Source organism: Calidris pugnax, unplaced genomic scaffold (genome assembly GCF_001431845.1).
Source record: "Calidris pugnax isolate Ruff unplaced genomic scaffold, ASM143184v1 scaffold103, whole genome shotgun sequence".
Classification (NCBI taxonomy): Eukaryota; Metazoa; Chordata; class Aves; order Charadriiformes; family Scolopacidae; genus Calidris; species Calidris pugnax.
The window spans coordinates 16,400,110-16,422,484 of record NW_015090990.1 but is presented as its reverse complement, the minus strand read 5'-3'; the positions used below and the strand labels follow the sequence as shown (position 1 = coordinate 16,422,484).

At 41.7% G+C, this 22,375-nt stretch overlaps 1 protein-coding gene across 1 annotated transcript in view; it reads right to left on the bottom strand.

The window, feature by feature from the left end:
* Positions 1 to 16,986, bottom strand: part of SATB2 (SATB homeobox 2) — a 113,630-nt gene extending 96,644 nt beyond the window's left edge. Inside the window, exon 1 of the mRNA XM_014954075.1 lies at positions 16,815 to 16,986. Coding sequence (XP_014809561.1) covers positions 16,815 to 16,986 — 172 coding nt within the window. The remainder of the gene's footprint in view (positions 1 to 16,814) is intronic.
* Between the last annotated feature and the right edge of the window lie 5,389 nt (positions 16,987 to 22,375).

The window sequence follows — 22,375 nt, the reverse complement described above, 5'->3', positions numbered from 1 at the left end:
TCACATATGCAAGCAAAAAACCTAAACCCAAGCTTCTACCATGTATTATAAAATATAATTAAATGACTCTGAAGATCATTAAACAAAAAATATCCTGCAAATGGATGGCTTTCCTATAAGTAGTAAAATGGCTGTGGCCTATCCCTCCTGTAGCTCACTCTAGAATAGCTGTATTGAGTTTGTTTTTCCATATTAGGACACAGCTGAAAAATTACGTGGATGGAACACCCCAAACAAGTTCTTCACAAACAACCGACAGCAGTTACTGATCCTATAGATAAACGGATCTGAAGCTGTGTTATCTATGCTCCCATCCTGCCTCCCAACAGAGTGTTTACTTCTTCATGTAAAACAAGTGTGAAATGTAGCTTGCAATGCGTCTGGAAATAAAAATCATGTTTCAACCTCTGCCCTCAATTGCATCAGTGGAAATCAAAAACTCCACTCACTTCAGAAGCATTTGACTTTATTTACACTACTGTAACTTAAAACATGGCTTACTCTTCTTGTAAAGAATTCCTTGTTGAAGCTACAGCACCAACAATTATGAACACTAACAGCATTGTGTGTTCTGATTTTGGACTCTGCATCACACAACTGGATGCCCGTTTAACTTTTGCATTTTACTTAGCCTCCACACCGAGAAAATCTTTCTAGTTCTATTTTTGGCCTTACTACAGTAATACCAGAACACTGCATTTAAGTTTCCACCATTGCAAGGAATATTTGACTCTGAGATACGCACCTTACACCTAAGTTTTAAGAGGTCAGGACGTTATCTCCACTACTATCAGCTTTTTCACTTCTGTTCTTAGTACTGCCTACTAAGGAAGAAAAGCCCCATATGGAATTGTCACCTTAGTCTCCTCCTGGCTCAAAAGGTTACATTCATGGTGTGCAGTTCCTGCTTGGCATCTTCCTTTCCCATCTCTCTCTGCACAGGATGTCTAATGGAAAGCACTGCTTTTTCATAACCTTTGCTATACTCTGTTAGCTCCCTCAAGTCAATTTCAGCCCCAGTTTCTGTCAATCCCTATGCTGTCCTGCCAGAACAGCAGTAAGACGCTAAATAGTATATGTAGTTTCAGGGAAATACCTAATCTGCTATTTTTGCAAGTTCAAATTGCTATGCTGTCAATAGTAGGAATGGGATAATAAGATATTACTCAGTACTGAAATCCTCTTTTTTCTGAGAAGAATTAGAAAACATATGAACTGTCCTATAATATTCAGTGGTTTGCTGAGCATGACTACGGTCCAGCCGCATGCCGTAGTGTATATATAGCCTTACAAGTTTATACCATACTGAGGTTTCTGCTTAATTTAAATCTTCTACTGAATTCTAATATCTAGTTCTCTTGTTTCCCCATTTCCACACATCCCCCACCAGCACTCGGTGCCAAAGGTTCAGAAATAACGAAAGGGCCACAGGAGGCCCCAGGCGTGTTTGAAAGCAACACAGACCCACGTACAATCACACTGTCACACGGCTGCGTATCTGCAAAGTGAGCTTCAGAGAGCAATACCGTATCCCAAAGTTACCAACCAGCTCCTTTGTGTTCCCAGCAAATTAAAATGCTTGGATTCTTTTCTATTCTGGAATCTATATTCTGGATTCTATGTTCTCACGTCAAAGACAGGATCATGCTCACAAGCTTTTAATGGAATCCTCTAAGATTTGATCTCTACAAATTAAATTTTTTAAGAGAAGCTGAAGCTCCCCTCATCAAAAGCCCCTTAAGTATGGGAAAGAAAATGTCAAGAATTATCAATGCTAAGTATTATACTCCCACACAGGGTTAATTTTGTTTCCGAATAGCATGCAGAAGTCTGTCCCACCCATCAGATGAGCTACTATACTTCTATTAGCGTTCTGGCACCTCCTTCTGTACAAATGTAGCCCTTTTTCTATAAAGCATGTTATATAAAATACTTAATCCAGCAAGAATGGAACTAAGGGATTTTTTTTGCTTCCAGATTTAAACTCATCACTCCTCATATCAGATACCATCTTCTTCCTCCTAAACACCACATCACACAACTAGCTGGACGTAAAAAGACATTCAGTAGGGGATCAAGGGAAACCAGGGCCAGGCTTCCTATACAGAAGTTGCTACAACACAAAACCTGACTCAACATGCCAACGATCCACGCTGAAATTAAAATACATTCCATCTTTCTTCCTGTTAAGCTACAAACTCTACCTCAGAACTGCTCTGGGAAAATAACTGCAGGTTTTGTAAAAGACAAATTCTATGTTGATCGAAGAAGTCATTTTGTAATAAACCAATTATATTTTGTATCTAAAAATACATGGACTCGGGGCTTGCCTATCTACTACAGGATATGCATGATACAGCTACATTGCTGCAGATGCAAATTTAGATACACATCTTGTCATACAATAAATAGGATGGTTTTAATAGTCCTAAATACAGTTCAATTAAGAGCAGCTTGCATCCGTACCCAGTTCCTGGATATATGGCCAGATAAAATCTAGAGAAAATGTTAAGCACTCAAAGGAAAACAAAGTACACGCTGTCTATTAATTGCATGGGAGTTAGCACTGCCATCATGTAATCCTTGGTGAAAACATAATTTTTTTTTTAAATTTATTGCGATCTGTTAAAAGTCATTCCGTTTAAACAGCATTGCACAATTTCCAGACAACTGAATCTGTGAAAAAAGCCTTATGGCTTTGTGTCAGGTCTTTCCACATTATTATGGTGCAAAGGCTACATAAATTTATCTCCTTCTAATTCTGGATTTTTTAAAATATCAAGACACTGGGGTTTTTTTCCATCTGCAGCTAAGATTTCTTCATCTCTCTCACATTTACATGCAAAACCAGAGTTTATGCACAAGAGAAACAGATAAAAAAGAGAAGGATTCAGGAGAAGCCTTGAAGACGTTTGGTGGCAATTTTGTCCGGTAACAGCCCCTCCTTCCACAAAATGCCCACTGTGACTGTGGGGCAGCACAGGGCCATGTCAGTACTACAGCTGTACCTGCAGCTCCATCCCAACCTCGCTTCAGCAAGAAGGGAAAGAGTGGGACAGCTGCTGTCCCTCCCTGAGGTGGTGCAACTGCTCACTACACTACCAAAAATCCCTCTGCTGTCCCTCACAGAGACATGACATTGCTATTACAAATAGCATAGAAACACTTGCTCTCTTTGTTTTTTTTTTTTTTTTTGGGGGGTGTCACCCTCCCCACTTTCCTGTAAAGACACACACTCAAAATTGTAAAGCGCAAAAAGTCCTTGCAAAATGAAATTTTCCTACAGAGCTACAGAAAGGTAAGGGGGGAAAAAATCTCATGATTTTAGGGTAATAAAAATATTTCTTAGTCTTGTTATTGAAATCACTTTGGATTATTAGGCATAAATGTTTTCTAAAAGCGTAATCCACACTTCACCATAAATGCTGCAGTTTTCATTTCATACCACTCAAACCAGACCAGAGAATCTCTCTAGCTTTATTTCCTACTTGCCTTTATGACATTCTGTGCTACCCTTTTGGCCCCCTTCTAGAAAAACCAAAAATGCATACATACATTGGGATTTAGACAATTTGGCACTGGTGTTTTAGTATCTGGGAATGACAATCAGCTTAACAGAAGCAGCTTTGTATCGGTAAACTTCATAATAAAAGTACTTCTGGATAAATAAATAAAAGAACGTCTCTATTATACAATACCAAACTAATCCTTGCAATAAATTTATTAATTCAACCCTCAAAAGGTCAGTAGAATATTAATTTGTTCCTTTCCAAACAATATACTCACACTAAATAATGCAACAGGGTTTCATCTAAACTGGTCAAATAGATGTTTAGTAACATTCAAACAGCCTTGGCACCAACACTGACACAGCTCAGATCAAATTGGTAAATTTACTATAAACCATTTTAAATTTACAACAACAGAATAAAATTCCATGGGGAACAGTTACAAAAAGCAAATCTTTAATAATTGCCAGTTTCTACTAAATTCTGCCATAAGAATAATATTTAATTCCTGAAGTAATACATCACTTTGTACTGGTAAATACCCAGTCGTTTCTGAAGGCGAATACGTACTGGTTGTGCTTTAAGGGCAGGAAAGGGGGATTTGTTCAAGATTCCTGCAGAAGTCCCCAAGAGGGAAGGAAATCCTCACTCTGCAGCACCAGGGCACCCCACTGGGTTAGGTGGCACTAATGGGGCCACGGCAGGACCTTCACTTCCCTTTACATCAGGGAAATGCCCACCTCCGGTACACTGCCCCGTATATCAATCCTGCTCCCCCGCCAGAAAGCAGACTTGTAATCCTTGGCCTGTGTGCTCTGCTCTAGACTGTGGCATCACTTACGTAGCTGGAAACTACCATTTTGCATACAGCAAGTCACCTTTTTCTGAGATAAACCACGCTTTTGAAATCAACAGGTCTTTCCTCTGCAAACAAAAGAAAAGTTGCACATTTGATCGAAGAGGCAGATCCCGCCACTTCTGTGAATGCATATAAAACATATTTCCTTTGGAGCAGATTTATCCCGTTCCCCATAGAGATTTATTTTATGGGTGGGGCTGTTTTTTGTTGATTTGGGTTTCTTCGTTTCATGGCAATTAGTTGTAAAACACCTTAAGACGCATTGCTAGAATGACTGCTTGACAAAAAGCACTTCGTATCTTATTGCAAAATATTCAGACACTCAACCCAAACAAATGGTGTCTGTAATAAAAATACTGCCATATATCTTCATTTGTACTAGAACAAATCAGTTTTATTCGTTCATTCTGCGTTTTAGTGTCATAGGTCTCTTAGAAAAGATAATTTATAATTCCTTATGCAATTAGATATGAAATTAAGTTGTCTTACTCTGCAGACGAATTTATAATAAAGAGACCAGGTTCAACCAGTTCCACTGAAAATATTTTGATAGCGTCAAAAAATACAGCATAAAAATCTTTAGTGTTTTAACAAATTAACACATGCCTTTTGGGTAAAGTACTGTACATGCTGTTAATCTTTTAATTAGGTTCTCAATTTCACATACACATTTATGGTAGGGGGGATTTTTAGTGATCAGAAAATGAAAATGCATGATGTTGCTATGCTCTTTTAGCAGAGATATCAGAAAAAAAAATTATTAAGTGTAGCCTTCTATTTAAAAGCTCCACAATAAAATACTAATAAGTCTCTGAGAATATTACCAACGAAATACCATTCTTCATTTTTTTAAGCAAACAAATACAGCTTTCAGGCTAAGGAAAAAAAAAAAAGGCTTGTTCTCCACACTCAATCCACAGAAAGTTTTATGTTCGTAATGCGTGTAGTTTTTAGACCCATCATCAACATTTAAAAATATGTAATTGATGCTATCTATATAAATGGATACATAAATAGTGATGTTTGAAACATTCTACAGTAGCATTTCACAAAATGCCAATTTTCTCATGCTGACTGCCGCACAGTTCCGCCTAAACATCTCCTTCCAGGATCTTGAAAAGATTTAGTATTATCTATAGTTCCTTATTTGATACATTCTTTTCCTCAAGCAATTGGTCCATCCTCGGTTTCAACACAAGATAAACACTTTTTTCCCCACAGACTATTTAATAGATTCTAAAGCTGGTGCCGGAAAAAAACCCTTCTCAAAAAGGCAGACAAATTACCATCAGTTAACGATCCCTGTGCCAAGGGCCATTTTTAGCATGGAGTTGTCACTGTGGAAGTAGGAACTATCTACTAGCTATCCCACATAATGATTTTTGTTAGAAAAAGGAAAAAGGCCAAAATGTGGCTAGGCAGCAAATATATTATAAAAACAAAGTATGAAAGCAATTTAGCTAAGAATCCTGACTGGCACACACATTCTCCTCCTAGCTTGCTTGTTTGAATTTAACTCTTTATTGGTAACTGTGGAAACAGCCAGGTGAACTCAAAGATGCTGCACATACAAAACTGGGGGGTGGAAACGGAATAAAATACAGGCTCCAGATCCCAGGATTACTATAGCTTTATAGTTTCCTTGACAGCTACTTCATCAGAAGAATTATTTTTCTGCTGGAATAAAGTTGAAAGTAAAATTGCCCATAAATACCCAGTGAAAAATACTCCAACCTCTTCTCATTGAACTTGATGCAATGCCTTTTTTTAATCCCATCTGTACAAACATGTATTTTCTAAGTTGTCTGGATAAATCAAATCTATTGACTGGCTGAAAGGAAGACAGAGTATGAGCCACTCTCCATAAGTCTTGCACAAGTACAGACAGGGCACCCCAAATAAGCAAGTAGCTGAGTGGACAGGAGGAGGACATACACACCCGCTTCTCTCGGCCAGAGCTTGAGTTTGGACCTTCATCAGTACTCTCTGAGTGAGTTTCCAGTAGGCAGGATAGTAGGCAAAAGGAGGTCACCGACAGCATTATCTTTTGCTCATTCCTTTTCCATTCTGCAAATGTAGCCATTTAACCCCCCGACAACAAACAATGCAGGAGAGCAGGCTGCCGTTGTAAAATTCAACCCGTATGAAAAGATGCAAACATCAAATACAGAAATACAGTTGCCGATTGACAGGTTCATTTCTATTCCAGTAAGGGCCAGGAGGATTAAAGCCGAGTCCTGTCTCCAATGCTCACACGCAGGGGTGAGAAACCCTCTGAACTGACCCTCTGCTGTCAACACCAGAAGGATGTTTCCTAACGAGACGATCAGACCCAGAACAGGGGACAGTCCCTTTGCCCTCGCTCTTTTTTTTTTTTTTTTAACCAGGAAGCACTTTCCATTTATCTCTTTTTCTCCCCTTACTTTATTAAGTTTTCAGCTTCAAAACAACCAGCTTTCATGCACAGCTCGTCCGTGTGGTTAGAGGGGACTGGGAAGTGCTGCCTTACACCAGGAGCTGGCAAGGGACCTGGCTTCCAGCGCGGTGGCTCTCCACAGGCTCAAACCAACTCCCCTTCACGCCCGCAGTGAGACCCAGACCCTGGCACTGATGATAAATGGACTTTGGACAGACCAGCCTACAGAAAGAACTCTGCTTTCTCTCCAGACGCATACCCATTACAAACACAGCATAGGGGAACCTCTGTCCAAGGCAAACCAGAGATCCTAGAAGCTGGGATGTGCTTCCCGACAAGCCAGGGGATGAGCCCTGCCTCTGCTGGGTTACAGGGGAGAAGCAGCTGGAGATGGGCTGTTCTGTGCCCCGGTGGGGAAGGCAGACGGGGCAAGGCAATCCACAGCTGGGGCAAAAGGCACCTCCTTGAGCCACAGGGTTAAAATATTGCCTCCCTTATCTAGAACAGGGACTGGAAAACAATCTCAGCATACAAGAATGTCTAAAAAGAAGAAAAGAAAAAGGAAAAAAAAAAAGCTACCCTAACTTGTGTTAACCACCACCGGGCTCTGCTCTCCTCATATACTACTGAATGTTTAATTATTTAGCTTCTCAGCTAACAGGCTGCTAACTGCACCTCATTTTCCTTCTCTAGATAGAGGAAGACCTAGCCTAACCTAATTTATTCCCATTTTTAAATACAGCGTTGGTTTGTTATCAGATTAATGCAAGAAAAAGACATCAAAATTTTATTTTAAATTAAAATTAATAAAGACCATTTCCCAATTTTCATCAAAAATACCAGTGGTTCATGAGCTTGTGGGCTTAGCTGAGAGGTTGGGAAGGGGGCCAAGAAAAATCAGAATTTATTATACGCTGGTCTAAGTTTTTAATTGAGTACACACAGGCCTTTCGGAGCAAACTTGATTTTTATTTTACCCCAAACTACTATAAGGATTGCTGTGACACAAAAAAGCCTGTGGCTCAATTTCCCCAGCATTTCTTCATTTGTTTATAAAACTTGCAGAATACATGAAAATCTTTCCTCAAAGAGAGTGAAGCTTGAAGGAACTTCTGTCCTGCAGCATTATCTTTGCACACACAGCCTGCAGCGTAAAGTAAATGGAAAGCACCAAAGAACACAGCCCTCATCAAACCAAAGCACTGATTTGCTGTCACAGCCTTAGCAATAGTTCTCAGAAACAAAGGGGGAGAGGGAGGAAAGATTCAATGGTTTCTACCCATAGCAGAGTCTATCTATGGAGTTTGATCCGTTATGACTGTGGAACAAACAAATAACACACCACTGCAACAAGCCCACTAGTACCTCCAGAACCATCACTAAAACACGATGCATTTCAAAGCGCTTGGCCTCAAATTGAGGAACTGACATCACCTACCTGACACTGTCCCACACTACATCCTTGTCTCTAAATTGGAGAGACATGGATTTGATGGATGGACCATTTGGTTGATGGAATTGGCCAGCAGCCACACTCAAAGGTTGTGGTCAATGGTTCAGTGTCCAACTGGAGACCAGTGACGAGTGGTGCTCCTCAGGGGTCAGTATTGGGACTGGTGCTGTTTAATGTCTTTGTCAGAGACATGGACAGTGGGATTGAGCGCACCCTCACCAAGTTTGCTGACACTGAGCTGTGTGGTTTGGTCGACATGCTGGAGGAAAGGGATGCCATCCAGAGGGACTTAGACAGGCTCAAGTGGTAGGCCTGTGCCAACCTCACGAAGTTCAACCAGGCCAAGTACAAGGTCCTGCAACTGGGACATGGCAATCCCAGGTACAAATACAGGCTGGGCAGAGAATAGACTGAGAACAGCCCTGAGGAGAATGACTTGGGAATGTGCATTGATGAGAAACTCAACATGAGCTGGAAATGTCCACTCACAGCCCAGAAAGCCCAACCACATCCTGGGCTGCAAGAAAAGAAGTGTGGCCAGCAGGTCGAGGGAGCTGATTCTGCACCTCTACTCAGCTCTCATGAGACCCCACCTGAAATACTGCATCCACCTTTGGAGTCCTCAGCACAGGAAGGACATGGACCTGTTGGAATGAGTCCAGAGGAGGGCCATGAAGATTACCAGAAGGCTGGAGCACCTCTCCTATGAAGACAGGCTGAGAGAGCTGGAGTTGTTCAGCCTGAAGAATAGAAGGCTCCGGGGAGACCTTATTACAGCCTTCCAGTACCCAAAGGGCACCTACAAGAAAGATGGGGAGGGACTCTTTATCAGGGAGTGTAGTGATACGACAAGGAGTAATGGTTTTCAACTAGAAGAAGGGAGATTTAGATTAGATATTAGGAAGAAATTCTTTACTGTGAGGGTGGTGAGACATTGGAATAGGTTGCCCAGGTAAGCTGTGGATGCCCTATCCCTGGAAGTGTTCAAGGCCAGGCTGGATGGGGCTTTGAGCAACCAGGACTAGTGGGAGGTGTCCTTGCCTATGTCAGGGGTTTGGAAGCGGATGATCTTTGAGGTCCCTTCCAACCCGAACCATTCTATGATTCTATGAAACTCTCACTGCAGGTATGCCAAGTCTCACAGACACACAGGGAAGGAAGAAAGGGTGTTTCATTGGGACAGCCAAAGCTCACTCTGTCCACTGCACCCCCCCCTTTCACCCCTGCCTCCTCTCCTGCTTACAAGTGGTGCTGTGCTCAGTCACAAACCACAAATGAGGTGGAAAGTGGCTATCAGAAGTGCTGAGCTGTTCAGGGCTGCCTTTGGTTACTCTCCTTTAAGCTGTTCAAACACTAATAAATTACCCATTTACCTATATGACCCAGATTTTTGTTTTGTTCCATCAAAAGAATCCTGTAAATAATATATTGGGATCAGAAAGCCAACACCACGTAACAACTTTTACACATACCAGCACGGGGGGTTAGGGAAGAAAAGAGAAGAGACAGTCTTCCTGACCACTGGTTAGAAGAATTTTCACATTAAGCTATCAAAGAATCAAGTATTCACTAGAGTTCATGCTGTTGGGACAATGAGGTTACTTAAAACAAAACTACCAACGGAGAACGAGGGTGACAAGTAACCTGAAAGGCTGGTTTATTAATTGGATTTTGATCTTCTTTTTCCATACATATATATTATACGTGTATATAAATATATATTTGTATGTGTGTATACGTATAATATATATTTATGTTCTCTATTAAACTATAAATGTTATAAATGTGTTTTTATATATTAAAAAAGTAAAATGTAAAATATATTAAATCCTAATATTTCTTTATATGTCAGATTTTCCACCAAAAGAAAACCCACACTAATTTTAATAAACCCTACAAATATAAGCAGCCTCAATCCCTACCTCTTTTATTTTTTACGTAAGATTTCTTAATTGTGCCAAGCAATGTTTAAAGAGAACTCTGGGGCTTTAATTGAAATGGCATGAGATGCCGAACCTCTAACAACATGTCTTTCAAACCCTGTGTCCAATATGCACTGAAATGCCTATCAAAAAAAAACAAAGAAAGAAGAGGTTTTCAGCATTCCCATTAAATTCTGACTTTCTCTCACGGTTCCTGTAATTGAGTTTCACTTACAGTTGTCATGAAGTTTTGTAGGGTAGACAAAACAGTGATTTGCTGGTAAATGTCTGTATATAAGGAGGGAAATAAATATTTGAGAAGTACTCAGCTCGCTTTCTTCAAACATCAGGGAGAAAGACAAAGAGTACAACTCAAGGAATGTACAATTCAAGAAGGAGCAGCTTTTACAAGGAAAACTTTGATCTGGATGGTTGAGTATCGCTGCAAGAAACCCAATCTGCTTAGCAATTCCAGTCAAGTTATCATGAAATTGCATGTCAGGGTTTAATGCAAGATGTCCATTTGACTCATACCCCTCCCATATTACTGTTAAATGATTTGATTTGGGTCTTTTACAATTTCACCTCCAAAACTGGAGAGAAGAAGAGCTTATCCATTAAAAGTGTCCCCAACAGAAGCAAGGGGGACAAATGGGGATTGCTAAAGTTAAGGACCTTTAATTATGGATGGAGTAAGACCAAACTGCTGAAAAGAACTCCAAAAAGGGCTGGATTGGCTTCTTTCATTTTTGGGGGGGTAAACTGGGGTTTTTTTTTGCTTTAAGACATATTGGTTTAGAGAGTGGTCATACTCTGTAGCAAAAGAGTTTGAGCTGAGAGAAATACAGCAACTCTACACAGACTGACAACTCTGTTAGGTGAGACTGCTATGAGAAAGAAAAAAGTAGCAGCAAACAGTGACAGAGCCACGAAATAACCCAACATTTAGGTTTTTTTATCACTGTGTTGTCTTGTTATTTAAGTCATTATATCACCAGTGTCTCTCCTATTCATTAAAGCCAGAATTCATTCAGCCTGGCTAGAAGGTTGATCACATGGACAGGGCTCCACAGCTCAGCCATACAAACACTGGGCACTTGGCTGAGGAGTCAGAAGATCCCATATTGTAGCACCCTTGTAATTTATTGCGCATCATTCACCAGAGAAACCTGAGCTCAGATTTCCTCTCATTTTTTCCATACTGCTACTTTGTACTTGGGTTAAAAATAGCCTATCTGGTCTTCCCAGCTGCAGAAACCTTAGCTGTACACATCAAGCACAGTTTAGCAAGGTTTCATTACACTTTTACTGTACCTTTCTTGATACAGAAATGTAAAACTAGCTTGTACATGTTCAATACAGCCCCCAGCTGGTATGTTCTGCCTTTACCTGACATTCAGTTGGAAGCTATTTGTGGTCCTGGAGACAGCACAGATGGGAATATTTCACAGGATCTTTCCCTACTAATCATCTCCTCAGCTCCTTCCAATTGCCCCAGAGCCCTACCCTCTTGGGCAAATCCACTCCCATTCATCGGTATGTACACCCTTCAAATATTTGCACTTGGTTATAATCCCATAAAATGGTCCTACTGGCCTCCCAAAGGCTAGCCAAAGTGAAGGAGCCCAGCATTCAGGCTGTCACATTCTCACACACAGCAGCCTGGGGTTTGGACTGATTCGTTAAACACCACCGTTTCAAACAGATCTGGTCTTTCCTTTGAAATACTATTTAAATGCAGGCTGCAAGTGCAAGAGGCTTCCAATTAACAGCAGAGAGCAGGGCTGAGCTCACATATTTGGACCCTTGAGGGAAATGAGCACACTTGCAGTCTGGGTTCCTTCCTGCCCCAGCCATGTGCTTCATGGAACCAGAGGAGAGCCCTCACGTGTCTGCGGCTTGGTTTCCTTGCTACGCAGTCAGAAGAGCCTCCTTTCTTCCTCCCTGCAGCCAGCTGCAAGAGACACCCCACTACTGCTCCAGAGCACAGTGCTCTGCAGAAGCACCAAAGCCAACCCCAGCTTGTCTTACAACTTCCCATGGCTGCAAGCAACATCACAGCCTCACAGGTGAGGCAGCTGGAGCACAACTGGTCCTGAGATACACTTCTGGGTGTCATGACATTAGGGCAGAGGTACCTCATCAGCTACTCTGGCCAGGCACTGACCAGCAGCAGCAAAATTCTCTTCCCCACTCCAGTTGTGCAAGGCCAACAGGGCGATGCTGTCTGACCTCAGGTCGCTAAGTCACGATCCCCACAGAGCATCACTCTCCTCCATTGCTACTGCACTCCACATGGCAAGGTAAGATACTTAAACCTCTTCTGTTTCTCATTCTTGTCTTATGCCTTCCACTGACCACTGCCAGCCTCTCTTTCCAGCCTTCCACTCTGACCAGCCACCCCAAGCTCTCTGCAGCCATAAGGCTTCCCACTCTTCAGTCAGTATACAGCACTAGAAGAAACCAGGCAGCATGAAGAGGGACCTCCAAGGCGTCAACGCAAGGCACTGCCTCTTGCAATGGCTCTGCTCATGGCAGTACATTGCTTAAGAACCAGGGCTTGGCCATCTCTACAGTGACAGGGATGGGAAACACCTAATGTTTCTCTTGGTCTGTGTTAACTTCCCTCTGCTGTTTTCTCACCCCTCCTTCCACTCCACTTGGCATCTCGGCACCATTTAATTCTTCTGTACCACCCTTTCCTTGTGCTGGCCACTCACAGCAACTAACCCAAGCAACTACTTTGCCAGCACCCACCTAAAGCTGCCCACTAACAGCGATCAGGGCAGGCACTCCACTGTATATACACTCACAAGAGCTAATAAGGAACTGGTCAAAAGAAAAAAAAACATATATACATATACCCACAAAAAAATCACACAGTTTTCATATGGACTGTAAGAAAGTAGAAGTTGCTAAAAGCATCAAACTAGCACTGTTCTTCCTCCACCCCACACCCAGGAGTGAATCAGCTTTCACAGCAGGTCCCAAAGCTGCAGGACTGTACACAGGGTACTCCAGATCGCAGCTACTTTCATACTACTTTTGCCCCAGCACTCAGCACTATATACTGTACGTAGCCCCTACCAGTTCCCTTCTCTTGCACAGCCCAGTTAGAATACCCTCACTCACCAAGAAAAAAAAAACTGCATCAGGGCATGTAAATTTCATTAAACTACACCAAGAACAGGTGCCCCTTTAAAGCATGACTCTTTTCCTCTCCGGAAGGCACATGTAGCAGGTTCCCTAGTGTCAGGTGTAGACTCAAGTGATGAAAGAAAAATACATAAATGTTTATTAAACCTTTGTTGCCATTCACACCACCAACTTTCACACCCTAATGCCAAGCTGTTAACGAATTCCCATGCTGTTCCAGAAGACTTTTCACAGCTCCTGTCAGAAAAGAGAAGTTTCACGAGGGCAGCACTCGCTGGAAAAGTCTCTGCTCCTGCCACCATCAACAAAAAACATTCGCAACCAGCTGTTTGTGGAATAAATACATCCTGCCCAAACTGTGTGGGATTAAAGAGCTTCTTCCAGTGAGCCATGGGGCTACCTTCATGTACACCTCCTGATATGTATTTGTCTCAAGACCATTTATGCTAGGACTTCTCCATTTACCCAGTGACCAGGACTAAAAATTGGCCACGATAAGCCAAGTGACGACGAGCTGGTACATGAGGCTCCAGGCCAGGTGGCAGCTGAGCATGCAGGCTACAGCTCAAATGCTCAGACATGGCGTCACCTCCTCGGGGAGCTCTAGCCTGCTGCCCAGCCCCACGGCAGGGCCTCTTTGGGCGTACAGACCCCTCAAGGAGGCAACGCACCACCTACCCTTCTGTGCCACGTTTCCTTTCTGGCACCCAGGCTCTGCTGTACAGCTGGCAAGTGTGAGGCAGGGCCCTACACGCACGTCGCACGCCGCCTGCTCGAGCCTCAGCAGGTCTGTAGCGGTGCCGCGGTGAACCGAGGCGAGGGCGGTGTGAAACTGCACAGCAACTCTCCCTGCTGCCACAAACTCCTCTGCTCCCCCACAACCAGCTCTTTTATCTGCCACTGGAGACCCCGTTCTAAAAGGAACAGGCAAAGGCAAGATGTTTCCCACAAGATGAAGTGAACATTGCTACTCCTCTCAGAGCAATCCAAAGCAAGAGGTGGGGGGGAAATGAAACACTTTCCCAACTCAAAAAGTGACAATTATTACACGCTACGTTACGGCTTAGACAGCCTTTACAACACAAAAGCTTTGACGAGCTCACATTGACTTTGTCCCTGGAGGACATGGGGACACCTACTCACGCCAGTGTTTTGCACAACACGTTGCTCAAAGCTTTACCATTTTGAAACACGCACCTGAGGGTCTTCAACTTCTCATGCAGATCCTGTAATTCAGTGGATCATAAAGCATAGAGAAGAACTGCGTGACTGTTTATCAATGTATATTGCTAAGAGGAATCAATCCCAAGCACTAGAACAGAAGCACACTTATTCCTACAACCAGAATAAATAAAGCAAATAGCTTTATTTTTTTTTTCTTTTTTTAATATCGGAAAATTGTGTTCCAAAATAAATCCTTATATCAACAATTTAGCAGCAAGCTTCTGTCAACCCTAGCTGACAGATTATAGCCCAATATTCCATAAATTTTCTCATTAAACTAACCAATCTCAGAGATCTACTAGCACTGTGTCTCTGCCTGCACCTCATCTCAGCTTGCAGACAGCTAGCACAGAAGCAAGATACTACAGTACATGCTGCGTACTTGAGCTTCGTATCTTAAAACCAGCATGACCAGTATTTGCCCAGGATGTATAAATTACTTGGGAGTACTGGCCCTTCAGTGTGAAGGTAAATAAACTGACCAGGAGATTTGTTAGCTGATGGGTCTTGAAGATATTTTTTGTCATTTCTAAATAGTATTACCATCTGATGTATTTTAGTGGAAGGAAATTGCTGCCTTAAAGACAAAAATGCCAAAGCCTTTTCTTTTACACTAATTACAACATTTAGAGATTTAACTTTTATTTTCTAGGCAAGTTCTTCGAGCAACACATTAGTATCTGAACCTGCTCGTTGTCAAAGCCCGTAGTTCAAAGACGCAGTGGCCCTCTCCTTCCTGCACAGTGACTGATTTCCTTCGCCACTCAATCTGTTTCTCCTCCTTGTTATTCTCACAACAGAGAGATGCTGCAAAAGCAAGGTTCCCCCAAGTGAGCTGCTCAGGCAGTGTGGATCACTGCACTGAACGGCATGCCTCCTTGGAGTGGGTTTCTAGCAAAGCCCATTCCCCTCTGTAAGTGCCAAGAATCAAATCTTGGCCACCTAATGCAGCGTGTTCCACATGTTAGCTCGCAACACGTTGAGCGCCTGTGTTAACTGAGATGGATAGTGCTGTCAAACAGGAAGCTGGCTCACCAGGATGGAAACAGGGGGATACGCTGACCCTTTACGTTCAGAAAAAAAGCTCCCCTAAACTGTCACGAAATGTTTCATAGTAAAAAACAAAATCACTACCTTCGCGAAGAGCTTTTATTACGGCATTGTGTAAATAAACACACGTGCAGGAGATGAGCTCTCCCTGTATGCAGAACCTGAGCCGCTCTCACAGAGCAGAGGCTGACAGAGGAAATGAATCATTATCCCCCTGCTTGGAAAGAAGCTTGTACGAGGAGCGCTGCTCTATTAACCACTGCCTGGAACTCCTGGATTCAACACCACCGGCTTCACTCTCTGTTCACACGTTCAAATACCTAGCGATACAAGGCGACTGAAACTAACAGGTAAAATCCAAATCCCCAGGCAAAGTTTCTGATTCTATTAAACTACTCAAATATGCACAGGTTTTACTGATGACTTGAAGATAAAACTGAAACTTACAGGTTCCTTATGCAAAAGAATAAGCATTGAAATAACCTGTCTAGTATAAAAAAGCCTCTAAAAATGTAAAGTTTGTTCTGCGAAGATTTTTCCCAATCCACCACCTCCTGCCCATCTCCCTCAAGATTAGGATTTTAAGTTTGTTTTTTTTTCAAGCTGCTATTTTGGGTAGAGAGAGGGAAGCTTTGTTTATTTTAAGATTTCGCTGCTATGGGAGAATCATCTCTAAGTGGAAGGGACTACAGAGCTTTACAAAGGGCTTTGCAGCAATATAGTAGGTAAGCGAAAGCAGAGAAATCAGCCTGCATGTTTAGCATTACTACTACTGGCCATAAAGACAGCATTTATTTATATATATATAACCATTATCTACAATGTATAATTTTAAAAATCAAAGATTATAATATGCTGTTCAAACCTGCCCTGAGGAATGCCAGATACCATCTAGTTGTACACCTAGAGGTTCTATCCAGCTCTTCTGTGCTGACTTCCTCAAAGCAGCAACCTGCCTCGTGGTACAGAACAAATGTGTCATGAATATGCTGACTGATCATTATCACCATATTTCACACTTCAGCAAGATCCAGCTAACGCTTTCTAGGCAGGCTAACAAGGTAGGGCTTGTTGTACACGTAGTTTAAGATTAAGCAATCAACACAACTGATATAACCACTTCAAAGATTTGCCACCAATTGTCTTGCTTTCTCCTTACATCAAACAACCTCAGGTGCTGCCTTCTGCCGGGACAGAAAAGGGGGGAAAGAACTTTATTGAATACCTTGTGCCTGAGCTGCAGAACTGTGGGAATACCCCAGAGCCAGGAGCGCTGTCTCCACCAGCTGGCTAAAGAGCACATCTTTGCGAACCAGAACGAACTCGGCATGCTCTTCTCGATTATCATATTCAAGAGAGGCATCTGACTGCTCCACCACACAAAAGACTGGAATCATCAAACCTAGATGAAAAAAAAAGCAAAACAAAACAACAAAATATCAGTAAGAGAGGAACAAGAAGTGTGTCACACATCTCTGATTAAAGCTGTAAATTAAAACACCTCCTAGAAGGCTCATCTTAAGTGGAAATCTGCCTTTCTTCCCCGTGGGATAGCTTTTGTTTTCTTTCCAAGGGAAATACTGAAGTCTCATCACTTGACTCATTTAAAAACCACACTAAAAGCTCCAGAGAATACAATTCAGGAACAGAATCACAGTCAGCATGAGGATGAACAAGATTTCCTAATATGACCTTTTCAACATAGCAGAAGTTTTCTACAGTTCCATGAATGTCCCTGTTCTTTCAGGTCGGGGCTTCTCCACGTTCAGCCATATGAAAATCTGACACACAAATGTCACTTCTGCTTCCCTCCACAGAGTAAACATATGGAGGAATCAGCAGAGGCTAGTTCCATACTCAGTTCTTCACTGGGATAGGCTTATTTGCACGTTTTCAGACCACGGCCAGTCTTCTCACTTTGCAAGCAAAATACCCTCGCACTGGTTTTGCTGAAAACGATAATCTTGTGTTGGCAGCTGATGGTCGTGCAGCCCCAGACAGGCCAGTGGCTGGTCTCCCGCTGCATGTATGAAGAGTGAGAACAGCTCTCTTTGAAAGAGGATAAAGGATGAGGAGGAACCACAGAAGTGGAAAACTCAGGGGGTGGTCTGGATTCAATTTTGTTCTGTTTTATTGTAAATTTACTTTTGTGGTTACAGGATCAAGTCATCTATGGCAATAAATTGTGGGGCATGAACTTAAAGGGATTCAATACTACAGACAGTAGAGAAACAAGCCAATTTGCAGGAGACGGTCCTACAGTCCTCCAAGCGTATGAACGGAGGGATGATGGAAGAGATGGAAAACCTACAGAACTGCACGGCCATTTCCATCGCCTGCTACAGGCAGGATGCAGGCAGGGGATGGCAAAGGACAAAACATCACCTCTGCTCACAGAAATGTATTCACTGGTTACGTACAGTTTGTTAGCCCTTGGATAAACTAGCAACTACTGGGGCAGAGACAAATCTCAGCATAAAGCAGTTCTCCAAACATGCTATCTAAGGCTCATAATACAGACAGAAAATTCACCTCTCACTCCTGTTCTTCAGCATTAAATACAGCCTTTTCCAGTAGATAACAACTATGAAAAATAACTGAATATATTTATGAAAGGCCAGACACAAATCATGGGGTTCTCATGGGCACTTCTTTAAGGGCAAAAGAAGGGAAAGCCACATTTCAGTTCTCCTTCTGTACAAAGTCAGTTAAATATCCTCAAGATCTTCTACTATCAGTAGCTTCAGTATCTGCAAAACAACAGTTATATATCCCTTCAGAGGAGTTACCCTGCCCTGAAATATTTACAGCCACAGCAGTAAGAACTGCTAAGGGACTTAAATGCTCCTTGTTTTGAATTTGTAGAGACTAGATTTACTTTAAAATATATTTTAGATACACAACTCTCACTTAGTGACCTATCTGGCACAGAGTGGCTCCCAGTCTCACATTTTAACTGCAGGCCAGCAGCAGCAGCTACGAGTCATGACATCCAGTTGATCTGGTTTAGTTCTTTGTTTTAAAACACATCCTGAAGTAATGTGTAAGTAGGTTATGGCATCACATTGCTGCTGCTCTCTCTTCACTGCTTGATTCTGGGTTAAACTGATGCATTTTGCAAGTTCAAGCAGCCAAATTCTAACACACAGTGTTAAAAAAAAATCTCAGTGAAAAAAAAAAATCTCTAGGTGCTTTCCTGAAAAGACAGCACAAGGCTGACCCTGTTCCTCTGAAATCAATGACAAAATTTCTATTCCTATCAAAGCTTAAAAACTGAGTTCTATTTGTCCATAAGTCATTTAACTAGTTAAAGTGAAATTTAACCTCCATAACTGACAATTTCCTCTCCTGTTGAACATACAGTCCATCATAGCACCTTTGAAGGGGCTTTTCTTGTCCCAACAAAAGATTAAGATACTTGGCCAAATGTTGAGGCTGTGATATCAGTTGTGTAAATTACATTTTGGTAAGCCAGAAAAAGTAGGTGAATGCAAACCGATGAGAGGGATGCCACAGCATCTTTTATCCTCCTGCTGGATGCTTTCCTTGTCACGCAACAGTCTTTCCACCTTTTGAGCACAGAAGCTGCACCTATTCTCCACACTCGTCATTTACTGGCTCAGTACAAACAGGAACTCAAATGCTAGAACTGATGCTGTACGTGACATCACTTTATGGATGGCGCAAAGGACCCATGGGACTCTTGCCCGTTATTACTTTCCTGCCCCTTCCTGCTACCCGTGCTTGCAGGGACCGTGCTACAGAAACAGCTTTTGCAAAAACATCTCTGAACTCAGTGACCCAGCATAACTGATGATAAGCTGCTATTAGTACCTTAAAAACAGAGAGCAAAGGGCAGGTTACCACATCTGTCATTGCCAACCCGCTCTCATGCCTCTTGCTATAGCGTCTGAAATCTTAATACCAGTTCTATTTTACTAAAAAACAACAGTACTCCAACTTATGTCCAAGTAAGTCTCACTCCACAGAAGTTCCATTTGCTTTGCCCTCTACTTCTCATTGGAGAGTTAAATCATAATGTCTCCAATGGATTTATTGCCTCAAACTTCTCTGTTTCCTGACGTTATCTGAAAATAAATTAACAGCCTTTCAATATGTTGGAATCAGAAGAAAAAACATCTGCAGCCAAAAGTCAACATGCTCTTTACATATCAATATACACAACGTCTTGTCCCTAGATGCAAACATTACACCTCCAGCTCACTACAGGGCCCTCACAAAAGAGCAATGCAAGTTAGTCACTGCTCATTGTCATTCCAGTTGAAGACCTGACAGCAATACTCAGAGAGCAGGAGACCCAGCATCCATAATGAAGTCTCGCACGCAGTACTACAGCAATGCAAGCCAGCCTCACAAACCCTGAAACTCCTCAGCTCTTTTCCTAATGCCTCATCAGCCCGAACTACTGTCACCCTCCCTCTCCCATGCATATGTACAAAAGAGGCCTAGGTCCCTTCTGCATTGAACTCCAGTGCACTCACTCTCACAGCTTTAGAGAGATGCTGCAATGAACGACGCTTTACAGCTCACGGTAGATGATACACGGCACCGATTGTCATACGCGCAGAAAACAAGAGGTAATCCGAGGGCTACAAAGGAAACTGTTTGTTTCCTTAAAGGATGAACACAATGCAGGAATGCACACAAAACATTAGATCACAAATTATACAATAAGACTTTTTCTCCTTGATGTTAATTTGCTTAACTGACTTACAAGCATTGTGCTTCTCACGGAGCTCTGACCCCATATAGATAGCATCCGCATAAAAGGCTGGGGGAGCATAAAACAAGATCTACATAAAGGCTTTTATAAGGACAGTCATACACAACAATAATTCCTTCTAATCCATGGAAAAGAACAGGGAAAAACTGTTCCCACTATTACCCTGAAGAACAGAATGGTTAGCCGTGACCTGTACCTTTGTATAACATATATTTGTATAACTTATATTTTTAAAAGAAATCAGAGACGAGATTTAAGCTCCACTATTGCTTTCACAGAAAAGCTGCAATGTACAGAGAAAACGTCATAAACATAGTTGCATTTTTGCTGAGACTCTTCTAAGGGGCAGAGAAATTAACAGGAAATTAACTATGTATCAAAGAGACCTGTGTTGAAATGCACATTTTCTCCCCCTTGCCCATTTCAATCTATAGTTTTATTTTACTAGGGAGCAATCTAGTCTTAAAAATAAAGAGAAACAGGTATTTAATTCAAGAAGTGAAAACTCTGGACACTCTGCTGCATAAAACATTCGTTTTTACAAAACACTTGAAGCCAGTTAAAAGTATTATCACACTCCAACCATGCAGCTCCCTGGAAAACATTTTCAATTTTAAGATTTGCAAATAAAAGCTGTAAATTTCTAGTGACCAACTAGAAGGACAAGACAGAGCAGATATTAAGAAGTCCTGCTCTGTTTCTCATGCTTTAGAACAAGCAATAAACGTGATACTATCAGCAGTGAACTTCTCTGCCTTGCCTGCTTCCATATACCCACCATAGGCTTGGCACCTACAGCAAAAAAAGAAAAGGATACAGGAAGCTGAGGAGGAGGTTAAAATATTTCAGCCACCCACCTTTCCAGCCATTAAATAGGGAGCAGCACTTGCGTGTCCTAATAAGTATAATAGGAAGATCAACCAATAAGAACAGGCACCAATAAAATTTGTGTCTTTTTAGATTAAAATCTGTTTCCATCAGCACAAGTTTTGAGCCCCGTCTAGGTGTTATTTAATTTAATCTAATTTGAACAATTTCCAAACATCAGCTTGATTAATTTCAACAGCGTGGTGTTATGGAAAGATTTACTGTACAGGGGTTGTCTAGCAGGGAATTAATAAAGAAGCCAGTTCTTAGCCCTGAGTAACATGAGGTTTTAAGACTTCCCAGATTTCTAGTGGGAATACTTCACAGCACAAGCATGTTTTCTTCTGGGAGTGAAACCCACCAAAATTATTAAAAACTGAGATCAAATGGTGGTGTCAAACCCAAAGGAAATCATTCTACAGTGGAGAGATTTTTATCAAATGAAGAAAGTGGAAAATAAAGTTTTTGTTGTTGCTGTTGTGCTTTGGGTTTTTAGGTTTTGTTGATTGGTTGTTGTTGATTTTTTTTTTTTTAAAACAGAATACAGACACACACAGAGAGTAATCTCCCTCAAAGACAAAGCAAATTTCTATGGTTGGGAGTTCAGAAACCAGAACATTTATTTGAAAATTCATAAACTACTGAAAACTGTTCATTACTGTAGGCAGAAAACATTTTCCCTAGCAGAAGACTGTAATGTGGGTCAATGTTTTCTCTGTATTGGAAAGACTAGCTTAGAGAAAGAAACAAAAAAATCCAGGGGAAAAAAAAAAAAACAGGGAAAAAAAATCCAGAAAAAAAAAAATCCAGAAAAAAATCCCCAAAGAAGTCTAGGTAACAGCAGGAGCAGAATCCACAAATGTTTATTCCCACGCACACCTCAAAACACTGAATTATGAGCAACTTCAGCTGGGCTTCTGAGATGGGACCCTTATCCTGCAACAGAGACTAAGACGCTCAATTAACAAAGCACAGGCCGTCTTCAGCAAATCATCTAGATAAATATTCCATATATTTAGCGATCCAGCGTGCTTCCACAACTGGCACTAAACACAGGAAGCAATGAAACGGCAAGCATTTCCTAAACCTACGCTGCTTCTGTTTTTTCTGCAGAAGAGCCCTATAACCCACAAAGACAGTGAAGAGAAAGCAGTCTGTTTGTTTATTTCTCTTTG